Here is a 22,018-nt window from a genome sequence, read left to right on the forward strand (position 1 = left end):
ATTTATTATCTCAGTGAACAGTTTCCTGATTTCCTGAGTTTATGGTCTCAATCACTAGTCTCAAGCCTTCTTCCATTAAGCATGATGTTCATTTAGTAAATGATGGTCTCATTTAGAGTAAAATAGACCATAAAGCAGGGTATGTGTTTGCGTGGCTACCTTGTGATTGGGTTTGACTAACACCTGGAACAATCATTACCATCTCTTTAGGTTCTTATGGTAAATGGGCCGTACTTTAGATACAATTTGACAGTACCATCTTTGACAAATCGTAGAAAAGTAAATTTTACATTATTTTAAACCCTCATTATCTAACAGTTGATGTAGAGCAGACAACCTTATCTTTACAGGAACTCTTAATGTGGGATTGAACTGTGCTTTTAAATTGAATGGGGAGCTGCAGTGACCATTCACTTTGATTACAGAAATGTACAGGATGTGCGCTTGCATTCATCATTTACACTGACATTGCATTATTCCTGATTGTCTTAATTGTATTTTTCAGATGAGGATGAAGTTGACAGACACCTCCCTCGTGTCCTTTTATGTGGCCACATCTACTGCACATCTTGCCTGCTGTCCATCCAATGTGAGAGTGTCATTAGATGTCCTGAGTGTGAGGTAAAATGACCAGTGATTGGAACCGGGAATTTCTTGGCACCAGAAGTACTGCATGTAGTGTTGTCAAGAACCGCTCATCTGATCGAATTCACATTCTCATCTGGACACGGCACTCCCTCGGGTCTTGAACAAGACACCCGCCAAGTGTGAAGTCGATTGGATTAGCGGTTCTCGAGATATGTGAAGGACAGTCATACACACATAAAAAGATACAGATAGACAGAGATTCCTTCCTTTTATAGTTTGATAATACTGCTACAGCGCTACTTATTGACCAAATTACATCATATCAACACCAAATGTGGTTGCAATAAGTGTAAGACATTTTCTGTGATATAAGGCCTGCCCACAGCATATAGCAAAACTATGTGGAGTATCATAAATCAGATAAAGTGGTAAAGAAGTGCCACCATATGGCCAAATTGCATCAACTTTGACACTGAAGATGCAACATGTGAAGGGCTCTAGTACTGTCAAAAGACTGCTAAAGCATTTCCCAATGCTTTAGTGGCCTCATGCATTACACATCTGTTTGTTCTACCAGGCTGATCTTCTAACTGTATTTTGAGTGTGCCTTTTTGTATGGTCAGACTATGCATAAAATGCAAACCTTGTCCTCGCTGGCCACATTGGTTGGTAACCAGCCAGCCTTTTGTTTAATCTTGCCACAGCTTGATTTGTGATTTGTGACTTGTGCAAATGTTCAAGTGGTAGGATGTCAGGGGAAATAAAACAACTCACTTTCTGCAGGTTGAGTTGACTGTTCCTGAAGGTGGTGTGTATGAGCTGCAGGAAGATAGCAGAATCATTGGCCTCATCTACACTGCTAAAATGAACAAGATAAAAAGGTAAGCTGCTGTAAAGTAACAACCTTTACCTTCTTGTGTGATTATAGGGCTGTACTGAATATTTAGAAGCTTCTTTCAGGGCCTTGACATTCAAATTATACATAAACATTTGAATGCTGCGCAGGTAGCAACCAGGTTACAGGGCTGTCTCCGTCCCTCTTCTCTCTCCTCTGTTACTCACACAAACACATACATACAAACAGTATAGAGGCACATCAGACAGGAGACACAATCTGACAATGTGGCTCCTTCAGCCATGAAACAATCAGAAAATAGAGAAATAAAACATGCTTTGTTCTCACTTGTGCCACTCCCTCCCTTCATTCACTCTCTATCTTGGTCGACCATCGCGCTCACTTACTGTATGGTGCCAACTTTGAGTATTATAAAATCTAATTTAGATCAGATGAATCACTTATTCACTGTATTAAAATCTTGGTTGAGGATTTTTTTGTTCAGGTGACATTTGAAGCTTCAATAGAATGTCAAAAAATACAAGACATCCGGTGCAGCCCCAGTAATTAGACTGTATAACAGATTTTTACAAGAGAATGTGTCCTTACATTGATAAATACTTGGCTGTTGTAATCTCCTGAAGCCTCCGATGTGAGAGATCAAAGAATCGCAGAAGGAGCAAATTACCAACATCCACAGAGGTGAACACCATGGCCGAGAATATGGAACAGGTATGTTCGGGTGAACACAGCAATTGCTGGTGGAAAAGGAAAGTTGTCATGTCAGACCCTACTGTTAATGTTTAAACTGCCTGTCTGAATGAATTTTATTGTTGGTACATTTCAAATCACGCAACACTGTACTGTCCTATTCCCTATGACAGAGATTTTTGTCATACTTATGTGAAATGGCAATTAAGCAGACTAGTGCAGTGTCAAGAGATTAGGATACAAACACTGCTTGCAAGTGTAAGAGGAAAATGTAAGTTGCTCTCTGTGTGTTGGGAGTGAGATGTTGCCTAAGTGAACAACTTTAGTACCTCAGGGTTTCCAGGTCCAATAAAGAGGGAGATGAACAGCTGGGTTGGTGCAGTGACTGAATCATCACAATCAATTTTACCAGACTTTCGTGATGAATTAATTTACCGGTCAACTTATGTGCAGCTCCACACTTATTGCCATATGCTTTCAGTACTGACCCAGAATAGGATTACAGATACATGTGGCTAATACGTGTCTGTTCTGAACTGTTCAGAGAAGTGTAACAGAATATTAAAAGTTGCCTACTGATGTGGATAGAGGTGTTTCCCAAGTGACTTCATTTTGAGAGTCCGTGGTCATGCCGGGACGCCACCCCTGGGGCAGACCTACTGCACCTTGAAAGATCTATATATCCCGGCTCTCCTGGGAATGCATTTGGTTCCCTAGAGGAAGGTCTAATCAGAGGTCAAGCTGTTACTAAAGCTTAAAGTCAGGTAATTGGAATGGACGGTGTACAGTGAACATAAATAATTCAGATTAAAATTGTTAAAATTCTGGAAATGTTTTATTCAGACAGCTGACATCGAAAAGACTGAGAAGGCAGTGGATGAGGCGTTGGCCCGGGCTGCAGAAAATCTTGCCCAGCTGGAATACATCCATGAGGTGAAAGCTGCACTAGATCCAAAAAACTACACACACCTTGTAGACCATGACTGTAGACATCATTTATTTCCTAACAGGAAAAACATACATAACAGTTTTTTGTTTTGTTTTTTTACAAGAACTGTCTGTGTTTTATCTGTGCAGACTCTGACAACTGGTCTGGCAGAACAGGTGAAGAGAGAGAGAGCTCGGCTGGAGATGGAGATCAAGCAAGCTGCAGACAAATCTTTACATGCTATTCAAAAGTGGTATGGATATAAACTCTCAAAATACACCTAAATGGCAAAAGCTGTATAATGAGGTCCCATATTCATATGAAACCAATGGTTACAAACAGGTATTTTTCTCTTTCTCTTTGTTTTATGCTTTTGAAAAACAGGCTAGTATCCGGGTTGTTTTACGGTTTTCTGAAGAAGTCTGTAAAGCAACTGGTATCTTAATGCTTGTAATTTCTCTGTCAACAGGAAGGATATGCAATTGAATCAGCTGACAAAACTGGAGGCACGGTTCTCCACCACCCAAACAGAGGTGTGCAGTGTCCAAGAGAAGATTAAGGCCCTGGAGATTGCCATGCAGATGGCCAGAGAAGTACGCCGTGTACCCTTCCTGGAGAAGTACTGCACCCTCGATAAGGTATGAAATGTAATGCTTATATTCATCTCAACAGATACTTCTTAGCGAGCACACAATTCGTAGTCAAATAGAACTACCACTATAATAGTAGTGTAGAATAAGTAAATGCAGATAAACTGTAGCTGCAGCTTGTACTTTCCCCAACAATTTCCCATTTAAAAAATGGAGTCGGGCAAATGGTTTACAGTGGCTGCCGAAATCATACTGTGTTTGTTTTGGCAATAGGTTCTGGAGACGTTGCAGGCTCCTGTGGATAACCAGTCTTTCAATATGAAATGCATTACTGTGGGCTCTGGAATGAGGTTTGTCACTTTAAGACAGATGTTTGTTTGCAATGTTTTGACTTTGTTTCTGTTCTTTTCATTGTAACAGTGTGTACACAAATAAACTACAGTAATAATGCTTTAATTATATTTTTCTGCTATATTAGCTACTGTAGTGGGTAACCAAATTGTGTTAAATATCAAACTAACTGCCAAAATAGAAGAGACTTGAAATATGCACGTACTTGCCACTGTTAATTTTCCCCTTTCTTTGTGCTGTCGATGATTACATTGAAGATGAACAATTGGTTTTTGGCCTATATGTGACGGATATTGAATTATGTTTGTGTTCTAGCTGTGTTTTCCACTCAGAAAGTCTGAACCAGAGTTTGTCATTGTCTCTGAAGATGGAAGTCAGCAGCCCGAAGCAGTGAGTCCTTAAATATCTTCCATAATGTCATATGGATTGATTTGGACCTGGGGATAAATTCTTCCAAAAGCCCCTACATCTTTTTTTCTTCTAAGTATATTTTCAGTTGGAAGTTGCCAGAACATTATGGATGAGCAGGATAACCATCATATTACAATTGATACCCACCTCCTGTAATTTAAATTTTAAGTTTTTAGTTAATTCATTACATTTTTAAATTACATTTTTCTTTTTATGGCTATCAACTCATGTGACATCTGTGTTTTGAAGTGGTCTTGCTGTGCACTCTTAGGTTGTCCGAGTCTCAACCCAAAGGCCACCAGCCAGGCAGCTCACCCAGAAAGCCTCCCTGGCAACGCACAGAGGGCAGGAACAGCAACTCTATCCTGCCCAGTCGCAACAAGTTTCCCAGCCCCAAAAAACATGACCAGGAAACTCGGAGAGGTAACAGTTCACCGTTGCAAGGCTCCTCTCCAAGCCCAAGACATCGTCACAGGTCCAGCCTCTCTCGCCACAGCTTGGCCTCAGACCTCGAAACTCCAGACGTGATTATTGAGGAGCTTTTAGATGAAGGACAAGAGCATGGTGTGTGTGGCTTTGTCACATGTTTATGTTTGACTTTGATTTTACTTAAATAATGTCAGATCCAATTAGATCCAGTCTATTCCTATTCAGTTAAATGCTTTGTGTCTTTTTGCAGCTCTCCCACCCACTGGCCCTGAGCTGGCTAATGACAAATGGAGAATCAATAGGAGAAAGAAAAGCCTGTATGACAATAAGAGAAATGGTAGGGAGAGGCATCTGTATAATCTTGTAATTATATTGATTAAATATCTAACATTAAGACTTTTTGAAGATAAAGCTCTTTGATAAATCAATCAATTTGAAATCTTGTGTTGTCGCGTTTAAATAAATTTTAAATATATATATATATATAAATATCTGTCCTCATTCCCTTGCACCTTCTCTGCCTACCCTTTTCTTTCACTTGGGACCCAATATTCCTTTTTTCTCTCTTGTCTCTCTCTTCCTTTCCTTTTCCTTTCTTTCTTCATAATTTCTCTTACCCCTTCTACCACCTTTCCTCCCTATCTCGTTTTCCTCACTCGTCTGTTCTAGTTTCTCAGTGGGTGGCGGTATCCCATATTGTGAATCCATGTCACTTCTACGTCCGCTATGTGGCTGAGAAGAGGGAAAGTGAGACCCTGTCTAAGAAGATTAACCACTTCTGCTGCAGAGATAGTTGTCGCTTCACCTCCCGTGACACAGTGGAGACCGGTGTGTGTGTGTGTTTGTGTGTCTTCAAAATGATGGAGAAATAAGGAGAATTAAATTTTCAACAGCAATGGAAGTAAATGTTATTGTTAAAGGTTAGAGACCGTGTTTTCACCAAATTAAAGTTGAGCAGATTAGACAAAAAGGTTCATTAGTGCACCACCTGATAACAGATGAATTAGTTGGTCAGTGTGCACTTAATTAAGTAATTTGTAATTGAGTAATTGCTGATGGCTTTATGTTGTAAATATAAAATAATTCATCACAAAAATATGATAATAGATTATTTCAGTCTTTTTCTTTTGTCACATTGTGTTGAGTTTCCCACCACATAATACTGAGAGTGGATCACACACCACCCATCCTCTCAAAGTGGAGTGCAACATACTTGGCATGTGATTCAGCTTTTGTTTCTCTGCTCCTCTGCAGGCTCCACAGTCTTTGTTAAGTGGAAGGAGGAAATCTGGTGGCGGGCCAGTGTGGTTGAAGTTTTGAAGAACGGATGTGTGGAGGCTGTGGAGTCCTGCCCAGTCGACCAGCTGGCCAGTATCCGAGTCTTCTTCCTTGACTATGGTCTAACCAAAAGCATCACTATACAGAGGTACACACAAATACTAGATGGTCCACAGAAACAAATTGGCATTTGTTCTGTTAACTATCCAGCATTGTATCCTGCTACACACCTGCCTACTTCTTAGCATCAATGACAGCCTTCTAAGTGTTTGTTATTCTCACAGTTGTTACAGTTTTGTTACAGTTGTTTTCTTTTTAAAGGCAACATGATTGCCTGACATTTTTTCCTATACTTGCACAGTTCTACATGTATTTTCTGACTTTCTGCACTAAATAACTGAAAATGCAAAGCCTCTTATCATATTATTAAAATACTGTATATCAGAAAAACATCCCAGCCTCTCAGTATGGCCTCAGTTTAAAGAAAGTGTTCGACCAGTATATATTGATACATATACAGGTTGTGCAGCATAAATGCTTAACTGATTCACACTAACTGAATGCCTTGATTGTGAAGCATTTTCTCAGTTATTCAGTAGAACGCTGTACGAAGTTATTGTACTACATCGTCCACTCTTCTTTTGACACCTTTTCCAGTGAGAAGGGGACCACTGAGTCCTTACTGAAGGCTGTGAACAACTACCTGAGGAAGGTGGGTGAGGCGGCCAATGTGGAGTTGGGTCACTTTGCTCCTCAGGCCATCAGATGTTCACTCAAGGACCTGGTCCCCTATGACCTGGTAAGACTACTGAGATTAAATAGATACAGTATCTGTTCTCACTAAATAATTACATTTTCCATCTCTAATGAGGAACAAGCTGTTATATGGTGGCCCTCAGGTTTTAAACACAACAAGACAAAAACACTTTTCACAACAGAACATAACAAAGCCTTTGAGGAAACAGATGAGCAGAATATAACTTGGGACTTCCCATTCAAGTATACTACTGTCATTTAGCACTATATTTAGGCACTTAAACTAAGCCTTTCCGGATGATCAAAAACATCAATCAACATTTGCTGCAATATACAAACTACAGGTTATCCATCTAGTTCTTATGTTCCCACCTTCTTCTAGCCACACTATCTGAAAGCGACGTAGACAGACAATCAGATGTAAGACTTAAAACTGTTGGGTTTTTTTGTCTGTGTTACAGTGTTTGTTTTATAAAATGTATTGCGGTTTTGTTTTTTGCAAGCAGCAGTAGTAGGAGATGTGTTAACGGTTTTTTGTGTGTGTTCAGACAAAGGGCTGGAGTAAAGAGGCACAGGTTGAATTCCACAGAGTGGTTGATTCTGCAGCAGTGGAGATGCGCCCTTTGGGTCTGGACGGAGAATCTTTATTGGTGGACCTGAGGAAAGCCCCCATGGACCAATCCAGTGATGTGCCCATTTCTGTCAGAGAGTACCTTGTTTTCATTGAAGTGGCCAGGTACAAATGTGCATGTGCAGGTTACCAGAAACAATTCTGATGTCACTGAATAGAGAACAGAGTCCAATAGAATTTAAATTAATTCAGATTGAAATTCGGACATTCTGAACACCAAGCCCTAATACTGAAGTGGCCTAACTTGTGCTCCTCCAAAAAGGTTCTACTCTCCAGTGACGTTGGGCAGGAAGCCCCTGCTGTACTACCCCCCTGTCTGTCCCAGTATCAACAAAGAGCTTAATGCTGTGGTGTCCCACATCAACAACCCTGCTGACTTCTACATCCAGCTGGTATGAAATATGCGCACAAATAAACACACATGCACTATATATATATACATATATACACACACACACACACATTTATATAAAATACGGTCAAACGGGGTTTAAATGCCAGTGATATAATTTAATTTACAAGAGAAAAAAACTAGGGGAGAAAACATTTCATATATTCAAAACACAACTTCTTTTTTCTGTATTTTTTTCTTTTTCATTTCCCCCTCTTTTCATTTTGTCAACCTCCACCAGGTTGATAACACAGAGCCCCTGTTGCTCTCAGCCAAGCTCCAGGATTGTTACAATGCAACAACAATGGCTGGAGAAGAAGACCTCAATGTCTACTGCCCTGTGATAGGACAGGCCTATGTTGCCCGCTATGATGACAAGTTGTGGTACAGAGCCAAAGTCATAGGTGAGGATGTGTTTGAATAAATGTATGTCATAGTAGTGGGTATTAATGCAATAGTGTAATCTAATAGTGATTCAATCAATATATCCAGTTTATTTTGTCAGAATGTCTGCTGGACGAGGCTTGGTTTTGTCACAGTCAAAAATTTGTGACGTATCCTGTCTGAACACAGTAAAAGATCTTGGAATGCTATAAAAAGACAGCCTTTGATCACATTAAGTGGAATTGTTTGTTTGTGGTGATGACAGTTTGGCCTGGGTAAAAAAACTGCAAGTGATATTATATGCATCCCCAGCTGCATATGCTGTCAGTAGGGCTGTCAAGTTCAAACTAATTTTAAATGACACCAATTCATTCAAATGAATTCGATCAAATAATCTCAAAACACATATGTACAAATGGAAAACGTAACATTAAGACTAATCTGAAGGATAATACATTTTCTTATTACATTCTCTTAACATCAATGGGCTGCATATGCATATAAGTCTTTCTCTCTTATTGGTGACGCATTTTTACAAGCTGCTGGTAGCTGGCCTGCTGAAGCTGATATTGCCAAATAGTAGCAGTCAGACGGTCAGGTTGAACACGTGACGTCGTTTCGGTCATCTGTGGTGCCTCCTTAGTTATGTTAGTTAGTCTGCAGATTTGTTGTTGTTATAGAGTAAGACAGCTGCTTTGTCGTCGTGATTGTCTGTACAACGCGGCTTTGCTCCATGCTTTGCTTACCAGTGTCCTCTATTTTATAGTAAATAGAAAATAACATCAAATTACTAGCTTAGTTTACTGACAGGTCAGTAGGGCATGCCATAAGTCAAGCTGATAGTGGAGCGGCCTCTGCTGGATCACAAGGCAAACTACTTCATACGGTCAGTTGCGCTTATTGACAAGTAAGTAAGTATACATTACCATAGTTTTAGTGTTTTATTTTATTTTATTGTATTGTAAATATTTCTTTGTTTGTAAATGACATAATTTTTACTTCTTCTTGTGAACTATCTCGTCCACCTTTTTATTAGATGAATAATTAAGATTTCATAGCATTTTTAGAATCCCTTCAGTTTACAGTATAAGTTGGCCAAAAAAAAAAAACGTATTTGCACTATACATTCAACTAGGCCTGTGCGATATGACCAAAATGTCATATCCCAGTATGGGTCATTTTATATCCTGATAACGATATATATCACAGTATAACACAATTTATGTAGATTCAATGAATAAATAGTTGATAGATAATAAATAAATAGTATGAGCAAAATGACCACATGGAAATCTTAATGCATTTTGAATTATATACTCAAATTAAAGATTAAAGTAGTTTGTGATTTATCTCATGAACTGATTTATGACGCAATGAAATAAATGAAAAGGTGAAACAACAGACTTTTTTTCTATTGTCACAGAAAATGTATATCAGATATACATTGAAATATCACACAGCCCTAAGTTCAACTGTTTTGTTACTAAGTTTGTAACTAAAATATTAGTGTTGTAAATGACCTGTTGTTTTTGTGTGTGTGTGTGTGTGTGTGTGTGTGTGCGCGCACGCATGTAGGTCATCCAGGGGGCAGAAAAGTGGAGGTGCAGTATGTAGACTTTGGCAATAGGAACATCTTGTCAGTCAGTGACTTGAGGAAGATCAAGGATGAGTTCTTTGCCCTTCCTTCCATGGTGAGAACACAGCATTTGATTTTACTTTTGTAATGAGAAAACAACATGATCTGTACCTGCTGTAAGTTTGCCTTCATGAGTAATAGCAAAATGTGACCATCCGTCTTTTTGTTTTGATAATGTCTAGATAAGATACCATATGCTGCAATTGATCTGTTGTTTTCTGATACCAGTTCTGTAGCATTAAAATCAGCCAAAATGAGTTCCTGTACTACTTACTCAATATATTTTTGTAGCCTATATAGACTTTACTTTGGACATACTGTATGAAACATTCAAGAAGTAGTCCTTAAAGCCTGTTTAAATTGCATTATGCTAAAATGTTTCCATTAGCAAATAATATACATTATACAAATGTTTATACAAAACAGGGAAAAAAGGGAAAAGTATTTGCATTTTGCGCTGGTGGAACATAACCAGGTTGTAAGTAAAAATGCAAAATGAAGACACAGGAGCAAGTGACACGAAAATAGAATAGGCAATTTATTGAAAACTGCATTTAAACTCAAATAGGCTTTCATGTAATTTTCTATCAGGCATTCACACTGTCATGACCCCCTGATGGCAAAGGCAAAAAGGCTTTCTGTCTTTGAACGTGGCAGGATTGTTGAGTTGCACAAGGAAGGCCTCTTGCAACACGCCATCGCTGCCGAGGTTGGATGCAGTAAGTCATTTTAAATTTCTTAAAAGATCCTGAGGGTTATTGGACAAAAAAGTAAAGTGGTAGACTTAAAAAAAATTCACCTGCGCTGAGGCAGAGGATCCGACGGAATAACCATCAGACAGCATCTGAGACTGAAGGGCTTAAAGAACAAAACATTTCTTCAAAGGCCACGTCTCCTCCCACGCCACAAACTTGCCCGTTTGCGCTTTGCAAGGAAGCACCAAACATAGTTCTGTTTTTAGGTTTTTTTGGGCTATGGTCTTAAACTTTTGATCAGCCGATGAACAGCCTATTTACTTTAAACGCAGTTTTCAATAAATTGCCTATTCTATTTTTGTGTCACTTGCTCCTGTGTCTTCATTTTGCATTTTTACACTACTTACAACCTGGTTATGTTCCACCAGCACAAAATGCGAATACTTGTAATTTTTCCCCTGGTCTTAAGATTTTGTGTATGTTGGGGTTGAGTGCGGGTTTAAGTCAACAGGAACTGACTCTTCTGCTGTCCAGGCAATCCACTGCTGTCTGTCTGATATGATTCCTCTGGATGGAGACACCTGGAGTGATGTCTGCACCAACAGATTCATCAAACTAGCTCACCAGAAACTGGTCACTATTGTGGCTACAGGTATGTTTGCTAACATTACTGCGCCAGTTTAGTTGTTGTTTTTTTACACAGAACCATCTGGGAAGTTGTCATTGGAAACTGTAAAAGGATAGGCACTTTCAAAAAATACTGTCATTGGATGAACAATCTGTCTATCGCGGACAAACTCTCAAACTTCCCAAAGCCAGAAGATCAAAAACATTTTACATCGAGAAACGACTTCAGTGCTGTTCTTTACTCTTCTTTCAATAAAGAAATACTCCCCAGTTGTGATATAACTGATGCTTTTTTTAGAAGCCGCCATTGTTGTTTATCTTGTTGCGTCACACCTAGCACCCACCCTTGTTATTCCCTCAAAAGATGATGATTGGTACCGGCCACAAACACATAGGTTTAAGACTTGCGTGATTCCATGATCTCACAAGACCAGCTGCCTCACAACGTTAACTGTGTGCATGGCCGTGTGTTGTTGTTTTTCTTTTGGAGGAGAATGGAGTACTCGTCACCAAAACTAATTTTGTGTTTTGTCACCATTTTTTTCCCCCTGTACCCGTTCCAGCAGCCGTCCCCAAGAGTGAGCCTCTGCCAGTCAAACTGTTTGAGAGCGGCCTGAACGGGCCTCTAGACAACATAGCTGAGTTGCTGGTCAAAGAGGAGCTGGCCTGCTTCAAAGAGGGGTGAGAGTTGACTCAATGACTTCTATCCCTACTTTCATTTCAATTCTCAGTTCATCTTTCGCTGTTGTACTTCTTAACTTTATTATAGTCATTTTATTCTTTCTTTTACACTCTTTCCCTCCATCCTTTTGCTGTCACTCCACTTTTTTGTTGTGCATTATTAATACATTTTTCTTCTCTTACTGTCCCCCACTATTCCTCCAATTCTTCTTTCCTTCCCTGCAGACAGTCCAAGTCCAATGATGATTCGGCCATTTGGGACCCTCCACTTGAGCTTGGTTTTGCCATGGAGGGCGCTGATTCCGCAAACCAAAAAATCACCGGAGATCAGAATGGGGAGCCGCTTGAGTTTCAGCCTCAGCTGAAGCTCCCTGCACAACTCAAAGACTTGAAAGTCAGAGTCAGCCACGTCAACTCACCGAGCAGCTTCTATGTCCAGCTCACCCAGAACGACTCTCAGCTCAAAAAGTTAGCAGCAAAACCATGATTTTAAAATCCTTTGAATAAATCAAATATTGTTACAGGAAAATCAGCTTCTTCCAGTCAAGGGCTTGATTTGTCTGTACTGTAGAATACCTAGTGTTAATCATGAGTACTACTTTCACAAATGCAATCTTGCGGTGCCCTGATAGCTCAGCCCCCGGCTGAGTCCTTGAGGGGTCATTTGAGCAATGAACATTCCTACCATAGTTAAATAAATCTAATCAAGGAAAGGTCCTGCTGGTCATATGATATTGCAAGCATATAGTGTTAGTTCTGTGATGTGTTTTTCAGAATGTGTGAGCTGGTAAAGCAGGAGTGTGCAATTATGGAGCCCCAAGATGTGACGTGGAAGGCAGACATGTACTGTGCTGCTCACATTAACGGGGTTTGGGAGAGAGGACAGATTGGCTCTGACGTCACATCCAGCAACATTGCAGAGGTATAAAAACTTGTTCCTAAAGAGCAGCCTGAAACTATTGAACTTGTACTACATCCTTTTTACAACTATTTGAGTCAGTAAGTCAGAGTTTTCATAATATATATATATATATACACACACATACACACGTGTTCATTACATTATTATTTTTTAAATCTTGTTTGAATGTGTTATAGTGACTGTCTCTCCCTGTCTTTCTACTGGCTGGGAACAGGTGATGCGCTGTGACCATGGCAACACGGTGAAGCTCCATGTCAGCAACTTGCGGCCGTTGCCGTCCTCCTTGATAGGCTCTTTTGCACTGGAGTGCACTCTTACTGACATCAGGTTACCGCTACACATTCACACTGCGACACCCACTGTTTTTAAACATACAGTATTTATTCATCCATAAAAAAGAAGAATCTAATATTTATATCTGTATGTAATAATGTGCTTTATATCACAATGTTTAACTATTCTCATCTTTTCAAAATAATGTGATTTAAATGCAGTACATGGAGTTTTTGAACTGTTCAAATACTTCACACTGAGTTTCACACAGTGTGTGAGTGTGTGTCTGTGTTCTTATGACAGCTGCTTTACAATTTTAGTATTTTATGGGGGGTGAAATGTGCATTCTCTGGTTTCCACCTCTTTCTCACTCTTTCATAGTTCACTTTTTCTCACCTTGACTTCTTCCTCCCTCTCAATTTTCTCTCTCAGGCCAGCAGGGGGCAGCTCCACCTGGACGGCTACAGCTTGCGATTTAATCTCCTACTACCTGACCGGAGCCTCGGCTGTTATGACCATCAAGGTCTTTCTCTCGTTTCCTTATGCCCCAATTTCTTTCTCCTTTTCCTTTTGCTGAAGTTTGTTGCTCAAGTTTCCTTCACTATTTCTCTCCACTATGCACTTATTTTGGTTGTTGATGTAATGACCTACTTTCAGTATGTGTGTCCCTCTCCTCTGTTGTTGTCTAGGAGTTGACAGATGAGCGTCCAGTGCCTGTTACACTGTTTTGCTCCAACAGGATGGGACAGTTTGTCAGCATTGCAGACTTTCTGGCCAGCGAGGGCCTCGCCCTCAGGAAAAGAAAACCAAGGTGTGTGTGTGTGTGTGTGTGTGTGTGTGCCACATGCATGGAAGTGTGTGTGATTATTATGATTTACAGGTCTTGAATAACATAAGCCAACTATCTTTTCTCCACATATCTCTTTCTGGTAGACATTACCACAGGAAGCTCTAAATACATTGAAAAATATGGAGGCAGCAATATCTTAAATTGTTTAATTGTAATATTTACTTCTGACTAGCAAAAACAGTCCAATTGAAGATTATAATGATAACCACTTCTGCAGTCACAAGGTACTTGTATGATATTTTAGAACCACATTATTGCATTTTTAATAGTCAGAGCATTGTGCCAGTAGTCAGTGGCTGTTATTCGGTTTGTAATTTGAATCCAATGTCTGTCTAATGTTAGTGGGCACTCTTTTTCCCTTTAGCTGTGTGTATCTGTCTTCTTGCAGAGATGCGGTCATTCAAAACCCCAAAGAAACTGATGAACAGTCTCTAGTGAGCGAGATACAAGTTGATGGCTCTGGCGACAAAAAAAACACTCCCTCAACTCCTTCCCTAGTTCCTCTCCCTTCCGTGTCCTCCCTCTCCACACCCACCCATCCAAAACCAGCTCCCCGCACCATTATGTCTGCAGAGAAGGTGATAACACACACAGTCACTCTCTGGTCGAGAAACCAGTTTGATCCACTTGGATTCCATATAAACACAATAATACCTGCCTATCGATTAAAGGCAACAAGATATTTTTATCTTCTGCATATGTTTTATATTTCCGTGTTTTCCTGTTTCTTTTATATCCTGTCATAATGCTTTTTAATGTCTCATGTAAAGCACTTTGAATTGCTTTGTTCTTGAAAGGCGCTGTAGATATGAACTTGCACTGCCTTGCCCTGTAAAGGGTGAACATTTGAGGGACATTGTGAAGAGAATTTATCTTAGAATCTACTGAATAACATAAAGTGTGTGTGAATTCATAATGTTGGTTGTATTCTCTGTATGTGTTTGTGTGTGTGTATGTACAGGTGAAGACTCAGTTGTACCAACCCCCAGAGCTGCCATGCCTTGGTCACATCCAGATAAGTGTCTGTGCCATCAGGGAAGACGGTCTCATTTATGCCAGAACACAGAATGCAGGTGCACATAACACCAAATTGTCACGGAGCGAATGCTGAGATTAACTGATACCTTTAAATACTACAAACTTTTTTTATTCCATTGTTTATTCCTTATTATAAAAATAGAAATTTGACTCAAAACTTAATACAGTTTTGTAAAAAAAAAAAAAAAAAACTGCGATAAAACATGAGGAGGGGTGAAAGAACAACTGTATGTGTAAAACAAAAGCAACAACCACATGTTAGGGTCAAGCAGCAACCTCTGTTGCTGGCAAATGAGGCCAACACGGAAATGTCGAAAACTGCAGTTCTTCAAGCAGCCACTTGAGGCTGGCTCCAGAAGTGAGTAATTCTCCATGAAGCCCTATATTAAAATGCCCAACTTTACAGCAGAATAATATCACTATATATTGAATCGTACCTTGCCAATACACAGCCCTAGAACACACTGAGCTTCACAACAATGCTTCAGAAACCTGTGGGCGATGTCACAGAGACTCTGTCCCTTTTTAATTATACAGGCTAGGGTTTAGGTATGGTACTTCTTAGTATAAGTATTGAACAAAAAACAGAATTTATCTGGGGCCAAACAGCTTTGTATCTGCTTTTTTAATTTATTATTGGCTTTATTTTAATTTAAGGATGACTCTGTGTTTCAGTTTCGATACATTGAAATAAAGGGCAGTGCAAACAAAACTCAAGGAATGTTTAAAATAATAAGCTTGGCTTAAGTGGTGGTATATGTGTATGTGGTGTGTTCGATGTGTCAGAGTGTCAGCTGGAGCAGCTTAGGGAGAGGATTCAGCAGAGCATGAAGACATTGCCCAGACAGAAGCCTTATACCTGGAAGTCAGTCCTGGGCTGTGCCGTCATTGGACCTGATATGTTGTGGTATCGAGGACAGCTTTTGGAGGTGCTGGGAGGACATGTTAAGGTCAGAAAGACACACACACAAAAAACTTTCCTTGGAATTTTAAAGAGTCTTTTTATGAACCATTTAAGGAGATTGGAGAACACAGACAATTTAATATTCATGAGAGATAAAGGCCACTGATCACTGCCCTCCGTTCCCATTAAATGTTTACAATCTGCCATGCTGTTGCTCCTGCATTGCTCTGTGTACAATGACGTAACAACAAAAGGTGCATTGATTCGACTGACAAAATATGAATCAACTCAGGGTTGACTTTTATGGCACAGCCCAGTCTATAACAAATATTTTATGCTGAACTGCATATACATTAAGCAAAATAAATATTTCTGTGTTCTTTTGTTGTTGTTTTTTTTATTTTTGGTAATGTTCTTGCGTGTGTGTGTGTGTGTGTTACTAGGTACAATACGTGGACTGTGGCCTGGTGGAGAACATCCCAGTGGTTCATGTGTACCCCATACTGCTGTGTGACGATGTTCCTCAGCTCTGTATGCCCTGCCAGCTACATGGCATCAACCCTGTAAGAGTCTCTGTGTGTCCATGCACTAGCTAAAAATATTTGATATTCTAAATTAAATCCATAATTATTTAAATGATCATAATCAACAACAATAATCAGCAAGAATAAAAGAAAAAATACTTAAAATTAAATTACAGGAAACATCTTAAAGGACAGTTCCAGTGGTTTTGTAGCCCAGTAAATTATACCTGCTTACAACTTACCGCACAGACAACATTTTCCCAGTTCACTCTCACTGTTATTTTTAAATGAGTTTTTCTGACCCATCAGGGGCCTGGTGGCTCAACATGGCTAATGTCCGCTCTAGTTTTCTTTAAAGTTACAACATGTTTAACTTGAATTAAAATCATGGATAGAGCTTCACCATTCAGCTGCCACATAGCAACATTGCATTCATAAGCTATGACCATTTGTAGGCAGGACATCTGTCCTGTTGATCGATTCAACACGGAACTACACAGAAGATAGAATATCACCCACCGTGAAATAAGAAACAATAAAAGACAGAATATTACAAACACAAAATACATAACATATACAAGAACAGTGTAAGATAAAATATAGAGAGAGACAAGCTATAAAATTATCTTAAGTGGCGTATTCACCCATGACATATTACATTTTGAAAAAATACCAAATATAAGAAAAAATATATAACAAAAGATACATAACAGCATACTATTGAATGAACTGACCCAAGAAAGAAACATACAAAAAGATACATATATAAGAAGACAAAAACATGATAAACAGATAATAAAATACCCCGATTAGAGCTCAGATAATACTATAACTTAAAAGTATCAGAAACAACAATATTAAGAATCAGAGACGATTTTAATTCTGAGAATCGCGAAATACTTAAAATATCATGATATAACGTCAACACTATCCCAAAATGTACTGAGCATGAAGTCACTAGCAACAGATAAAGACCAAGAGTTCGAATCCGACCTTTGGTCCTTTGCTGCGTGTTCATCCTCTCTCTTCCCAACCCAACTCCTGTACATATCTCCAGCTGTCACTATCAAATAAGGGCATAAAAGCCGAAAAAACTATACTAAATGTGTCCTTCTGTGACCTGTAAGGGTTGCGTATTAAACCACACAGCTACAGAAGATTAACTTGTTATTAAATGAGGTAGCTGATAAGTAAACTGTCTTGATATGTTTATGTCTGTTCAGGTTGGTGGTAGGTGGCAGTGGGATGCAGTGGCCTTAATGAAGGAGATGTTGCTGAACCGTTGTGTGGACATACAAGTCATGGTATAATTACACACAGATATGTACAGGCATTGTTGTTTGAAACGTTTCTGTAAATCTGGGGATAATATAATCCGATAATCCATGATCATCTACAGCCCACAGCACTCAATAGTGCTTTTAGTAGTCAACTACTCTACTAGTTATATAGTTGGTGACCCTGTGTGTGTGTGTGTGTGGTAGGAGCTGCCGACTGACCCAAGGGGTCCCCTCACAGTTGAGCTCTTCTTGGATGGGTTGAGTCTCAGCAAGATCTTGTCTCATCATGACCACGCCTCCATGGACCGGACTGTCTCACCACAGAAGGTCTGAGGTCGCCTTTGTGTCGGTTTCTGTTTCCGTGTTTCAAATGAGGACGTGCTGCCATAATTTACTCAGGAATATCTGTGTTTCTCTGCAGGGACACTCGGTGATGTCTCCTGCCCCAATTCTGGACGACTGGGACATCGACACTGAGGTAGAATGAAGAGATTGGAAAATTAATTTTGAAAACAGCCACCACTCAGTTTGACTTACTTTTCAACATCAGTCCCAAAGGAGAGATACAGACCAGGCCATATAGTGCTGCTTACCTGAATTACTTGATTTAGTATGACCAAGGAAATAATGAAACAAAACTACAGAGTTAAACAAGAAGATTGTATTTGCAGTATTAACACGGAGTCAAATAACTCCCTGTAATGTGAAAGGAGACAGCACTCCTAGTGCTGCATCAACTGAGAACACCCAGCTCAGCAGCCTTACGCAGGTGTCGGCACGTTGTTTTGGTTCTCTGGCTAAACATATATATAAATGAGTGTCACTGCTCTTACCAAACACTAGAGATCTTTAAACTGAAATGGATTGTGCATTGTGGACTGGGTTTAAGACTGATGCAGATGCTGTGTCTCCAGGGTCAGAGGGGCCCAGAGGAACCGATGCTTGGGCCCTTTATCTACCCAAACCTGCCACAGGAAGGGCAGCAGTTTCGAGTCAAGGTCAAGCACCTGTTGACCCCCAATGAGGTAGCTACCGACCAAACAGACATTATATAGTAAACAAATTCTGATGTACGTGCTGTAGTACTCATGAATTTACCGAGCACTAATGACAGGACTGTTTATTATTATTTGATGGGAACGTGATCCTTGTTAGGTAAACTGAGTCAGTTTAGTAAAGGATGGATGTGTATTGGAGTTCTCTTTGAGCCTGCCAGGAACTTTTTAGACACTAAAATAGAGTGAAGAGACATAATTTACAGAAGATTTGTCAAAATGAAATCACGGGGATTAAATTGCACACTGCCTTACAACTGCAACTAACATAATAAAAGAAGTTTAAACTGATAATAAATGCTTCTGCTGATAATTGATCCGTGTTTGTCTGTCCATTAGCTGTTCATGTGGCCTCTGGAGGGAATAGCTGATGAAGAGGTGGATGGAGAGACTCTGGATGAGGCTCTGACCAGAATCAATGCAAACATCAACATTCTGCCACGACTCACCAGCTTTCCTCATGGTAACCTTTCACTGTGTTCACCGCTTGTGTTTCCCGGCTTTCAAAAATAAAATAATAATCATCACATTTATTAAAGTGAAAGATTAAAATGTTCATTTCTAATGCCAGCTGGATCTCTGAATACCCCACTCTGATTGAAACATTGTCTGATAATACTACTGTTCTAATCCATTTGTGGACAGAGTGCACTGGTGTGTGTTCCAGTGGTCCTGCACCTTTTCTTGTTAAGAAGGACAAACAATATGTAACCAAAAAACAGGATTTGTCCAGTTCAGAGTTTTTTCTGCAGACTTCTCAGTCACATGTTGACTGATCTGTTGAGAAGAATAATCCTGAGGAAGGAGAACGTTTTGTCCACAAGTACACGAATCGCTGAGCAGAGTTCAGTGAGTTGGACAGTCCTGACTTTCTGCTTGTGGTTCCCAGGCAGTCCATGTCTGGCCGAGTACAGTGATGGGAAGTACTACCGGGCCAGGCTGGTAAAGTTCACCAGTGTGGAGCCCGTCATGGTCCTGGTCCAACATGTAGACTTTGGCTCTGACGACACTCTCCCAAATAGCAAGTATGAACTTCACGCACTACAGGAGAGTAGTTTTATTCAAATAACAGTGACCCAGAACTGTACAGGTGTGGGTCTGACAGCTAAACCATGATCTAAAACTGTAAGGCTCCATAAAGCTGAGGGCAGCGGCAGATAAAGCCAATACCCTGTAGGTCGATCACTACGGGTGGGTGACCCCTTTCACATTGTCCTCACATCATTTGATACATTGGTATTATTAAAATATAAATGAACTTCAGAAAACCATTTATCATCGCCTCAGAATAATAAAATGTGTGATCATGGCAACGCAGCATCATATTTAGTATATAAGAAAAACTTTAATTATATACAAAACAGAAGTAAACACACAGGTGTGCAGTGGGTGTTTATTATTGGCTTCCACAAGTTAGTACAGATTCAAGGACTTATGTAAGGGATTATTAGAGAACTTCTGTTTGTATGTGACAGTGAATTGCTCTCAGTAGTTGGGTATTGGTGCTCCAATAAATCTGCTGAGAGTGTGAGAACTTGTTTGTTTAGATCTAGCCACTGAAGCCCCTTGGATGTGTCTGATCTGCTGTTGTGGATACATTGATGTGTTGTTCTAATGTTCTGTCACTTCCTGTCAGGCTGCGCCAGATGCCGGCCAAGCTGCTGGGGTTTTCATTACGGGCGCTCAAGGTTAAAGTCGCGGGCTTCAAGGCTCCGAGCGTCAGCAAGCAGGGAGACGTGCTGCCCTACAGCCCCAAGTGGAGCGTGAAGGCTGCAATGCACATGATCGACCTGTTACACAGCAACATCTCAGCCACGGTCGTGGTAAGAAACGCACAGCGGACGGTTTTTTTAAATGAGGAAAGAAAAATAAAAGGCATCGTTGGAGCAGTAGTGTCACCAAAACCTGCACTGTTTACATCCATGTTTACTAGCATGCAGTCGTCTTCTTCAAGAAGAAAAACATATCTTTGAGGAACACTTTGAATATTTGCTTTTGATTGTTTTCATTATTAGTTTAATGTGTACTATAAACTCCATTGACTCTCTTTAAATAGCACAATTATTACTGGTATTATTTCTGGCATTGCCAGGGAAACTATCGTTACTGCGGGAACATTTCAGAAGAATTATATTTTCCAGAGGCTTTACAAAAAAAAATTACTGTTGCTATCAATGTGCAGTCGATTCAATTAGTTACAGGCCATTAATAATACTTAAACCTGAAATGAGTTTGAACTGTTTAAATGCAGGTTGTGTGGTTAAAGAAAGTCTACATTCTGTTTCTACAGCTACCGTACACTGGCACAAGTCAAGAAGGTTTCCAATGCAAACACGCCAAGTCCTCCATGCTCAAGTCTCTGTAGCACATTGACAGTGTGTCTAACCTTTGGTCTCACAGATGTTTGTCAGAGCACGAGACATGACTTCTTTTCAGTCAGTATCTTGCTGCCTTCATGAGCCCTTTCTGTCTGCCTCTGTGTTCAGGCCCGGGAACCAGAGCTCACAGTGCTGCTGTACAACGAGGAGGGAGAGTTGATCCATCTTCCTCTGGTGAGCAGCGGACTGGCTGAGCTGGAATGAAGCAGTGCAGACGACCTCCTCAACCCACAGGGTGAGTTTTCAGCTTCATTTCAAATACCAGAGAAACACAAATGTAGAATTTAGAGCTTTTTAAAATGTGCATCTCTGAACTTTAAACATCACATTATTGCACAATGCATGCAATATATGAGCAGAGACTCAATACAGCTGCTGAGAAAGCTCAACACTTTATAAGTTAATGACAAAGAAGTAAAGATTAATATATAATGAAGTTGCCATAAATCCCAATTGGATCAGATAGTTAACTGTTGAACCAGCTGAAGACATAAAACATCACATTGGCATTTTCAGCTACTAATAAATTCCCCATCTCGTCTTTCTTTAGGTTTACTCGCAGACGTCCTGTTTTGTTCACGTTGATTTCATTCTGTTGTGCTGTTTGACGGCTGTTCTTGGTTTTATATGAACATTTGGAGTCTTAACGTTCACTGTAGAGCAGTGACTTACTTTAAGTTTGTCTGTTTTGTGTTTGAGGGAGCTGTGTTGACTAAGCACTTTGTTTTCTACTCATTTGACTCATGTGAGACAGACTTGTCTGTATGAAGGTTCAGATTAAAGTCTTCCAATACTCTAACCTGTCTGTCTGTACTGTTTTCAGTAATGTACAGAGACCTGTCCTGCTGCAGTTACACCTCCACAAACAAAAC

At 39.9% G+C, this 22,018-nt stretch overlaps 1 protein-coding gene across 2 annotated transcripts in view; it reads left to right on the forward strand.

Annotated features, from left to right (window-relative positions):
- The window catches only part of rnf17 (ring finger protein 17), a 25,305-nt gene extending 3,371 nt beyond the window's left edge, over window positions 1-21,934 (forward strand). The window contains exons 2-38 of one of the 2 annotated variants that reach the window (XM_035676073.1): window positions 506-621; window positions 1,372-1,469; window positions 2,068-2,155; window positions 2,978-3,067; window positions 3,212-3,315; window positions 3,532-3,700; window positions 3,926-4,002; window positions 4,319-4,393; window positions 4,686-4,978; window positions 5,094-5,180; window positions 5,513-5,671; window positions 6,098-6,269; window positions 6,779-6,920; window positions 7,426-7,613; window positions 7,771-7,900; window positions 8,141-8,303; window positions 9,859-9,974; window positions 11,149-11,266; window positions 11,805-11,922; window positions 12,148-12,390; window positions 12,697-12,844; window positions 13,059-13,171; window positions 13,550-13,640; window positions 13,807-13,928; window positions 14,356-14,545; window positions 14,929-15,040; window positions 15,792-15,955; window positions 16,353-16,472; window positions 17,657-17,737; window positions 17,918-18,040; window positions 18,135-18,191; window positions 18,628-18,738; window positions 19,108-19,231; window positions 19,658-19,793; window positions 20,405-20,591; window positions 21,255-21,381; window positions 21,697-21,934. In XM_035676073.1, coding sequence (XP_035531966.1) covers window positions 506-621; window positions 1,372-1,469; window positions 2,068-2,155; window positions 2,978-3,067; window positions 3,212-3,315; window positions 3,532-3,700; window positions 3,926-4,002; window positions 4,319-4,393; window positions 4,686-4,978; window positions 5,094-5,180; window positions 5,513-5,671; window positions 6,098-6,269; window positions 6,779-6,920; window positions 7,426-7,613; window positions 7,771-7,900; window positions 8,141-8,303; window positions 9,859-9,974; window positions 11,149-11,266; window positions 11,805-11,922; window positions 12,148-12,390; window positions 12,697-12,844; window positions 13,059-13,171; window positions 13,550-13,640; window positions 13,807-13,928; window positions 14,356-14,545; window positions 14,929-15,040; window positions 15,792-15,955; window positions 16,353-16,472; window positions 17,657-17,737; window positions 17,918-18,040; window positions 18,135-18,191; window positions 18,628-18,738; window positions 19,108-19,231; window positions 19,658-19,793; window positions 20,405-20,591; window positions 21,255-21,350 — 4,721 coding nt within the window. In that variant the 3' untranslated portion in view covers window positions 21,351-21,381; window positions 21,697-21,934. The remainder of the gene's footprint in view (window positions 1-505; window positions 622-1,371; window positions 1,470-2,067; window positions 2,156-2,977; window positions 3,068-3,211; window positions 3,316-3,531; window positions 3,701-3,925; window positions 4,003-4,318; window positions 4,394-4,685; window positions 4,979-5,093; window positions 5,181-5,512; window positions 5,672-6,097; window positions 6,270-6,778; window positions 6,921-7,425; window positions 7,614-7,770; window positions 7,901-8,140; window positions 8,304-9,858; window positions 9,975-11,148; window positions 11,267-11,804; window positions 11,923-12,147; window positions 12,391-12,696; window positions 12,845-13,058; window positions 13,172-13,549; window positions 13,641-13,806; window positions 13,929-14,355; window positions 14,546-14,928; window positions 15,041-15,791; window positions 15,956-16,352; window positions 16,473-17,656; window positions 17,738-17,917; window positions 18,041-18,134; window positions 18,192-18,627; window positions 18,739-19,107; window positions 19,232-19,657; window positions 19,794-20,404; window positions 20,592-21,254; window positions 21,382-21,696) is intronic. The other variant, XM_035676074.1, reaches the window with a different exon arrangement.
- Window positions 21,935-22,018: the final 84 nt, after the last annotated feature.

This window comes from Morone saxatilis, unplaced genomic scaffold (assembly GCF_004916995.1).
Source record: "Morone saxatilis isolate NCDOM2014 unplaced genomic scaffold, NCSU_SB_2.0 Contig5, whole genome shotgun sequence".
NCBI lineage: Eukaryota > Metazoa > Chordata > Actinopteri > Moronidae > Morone > Morone saxatilis.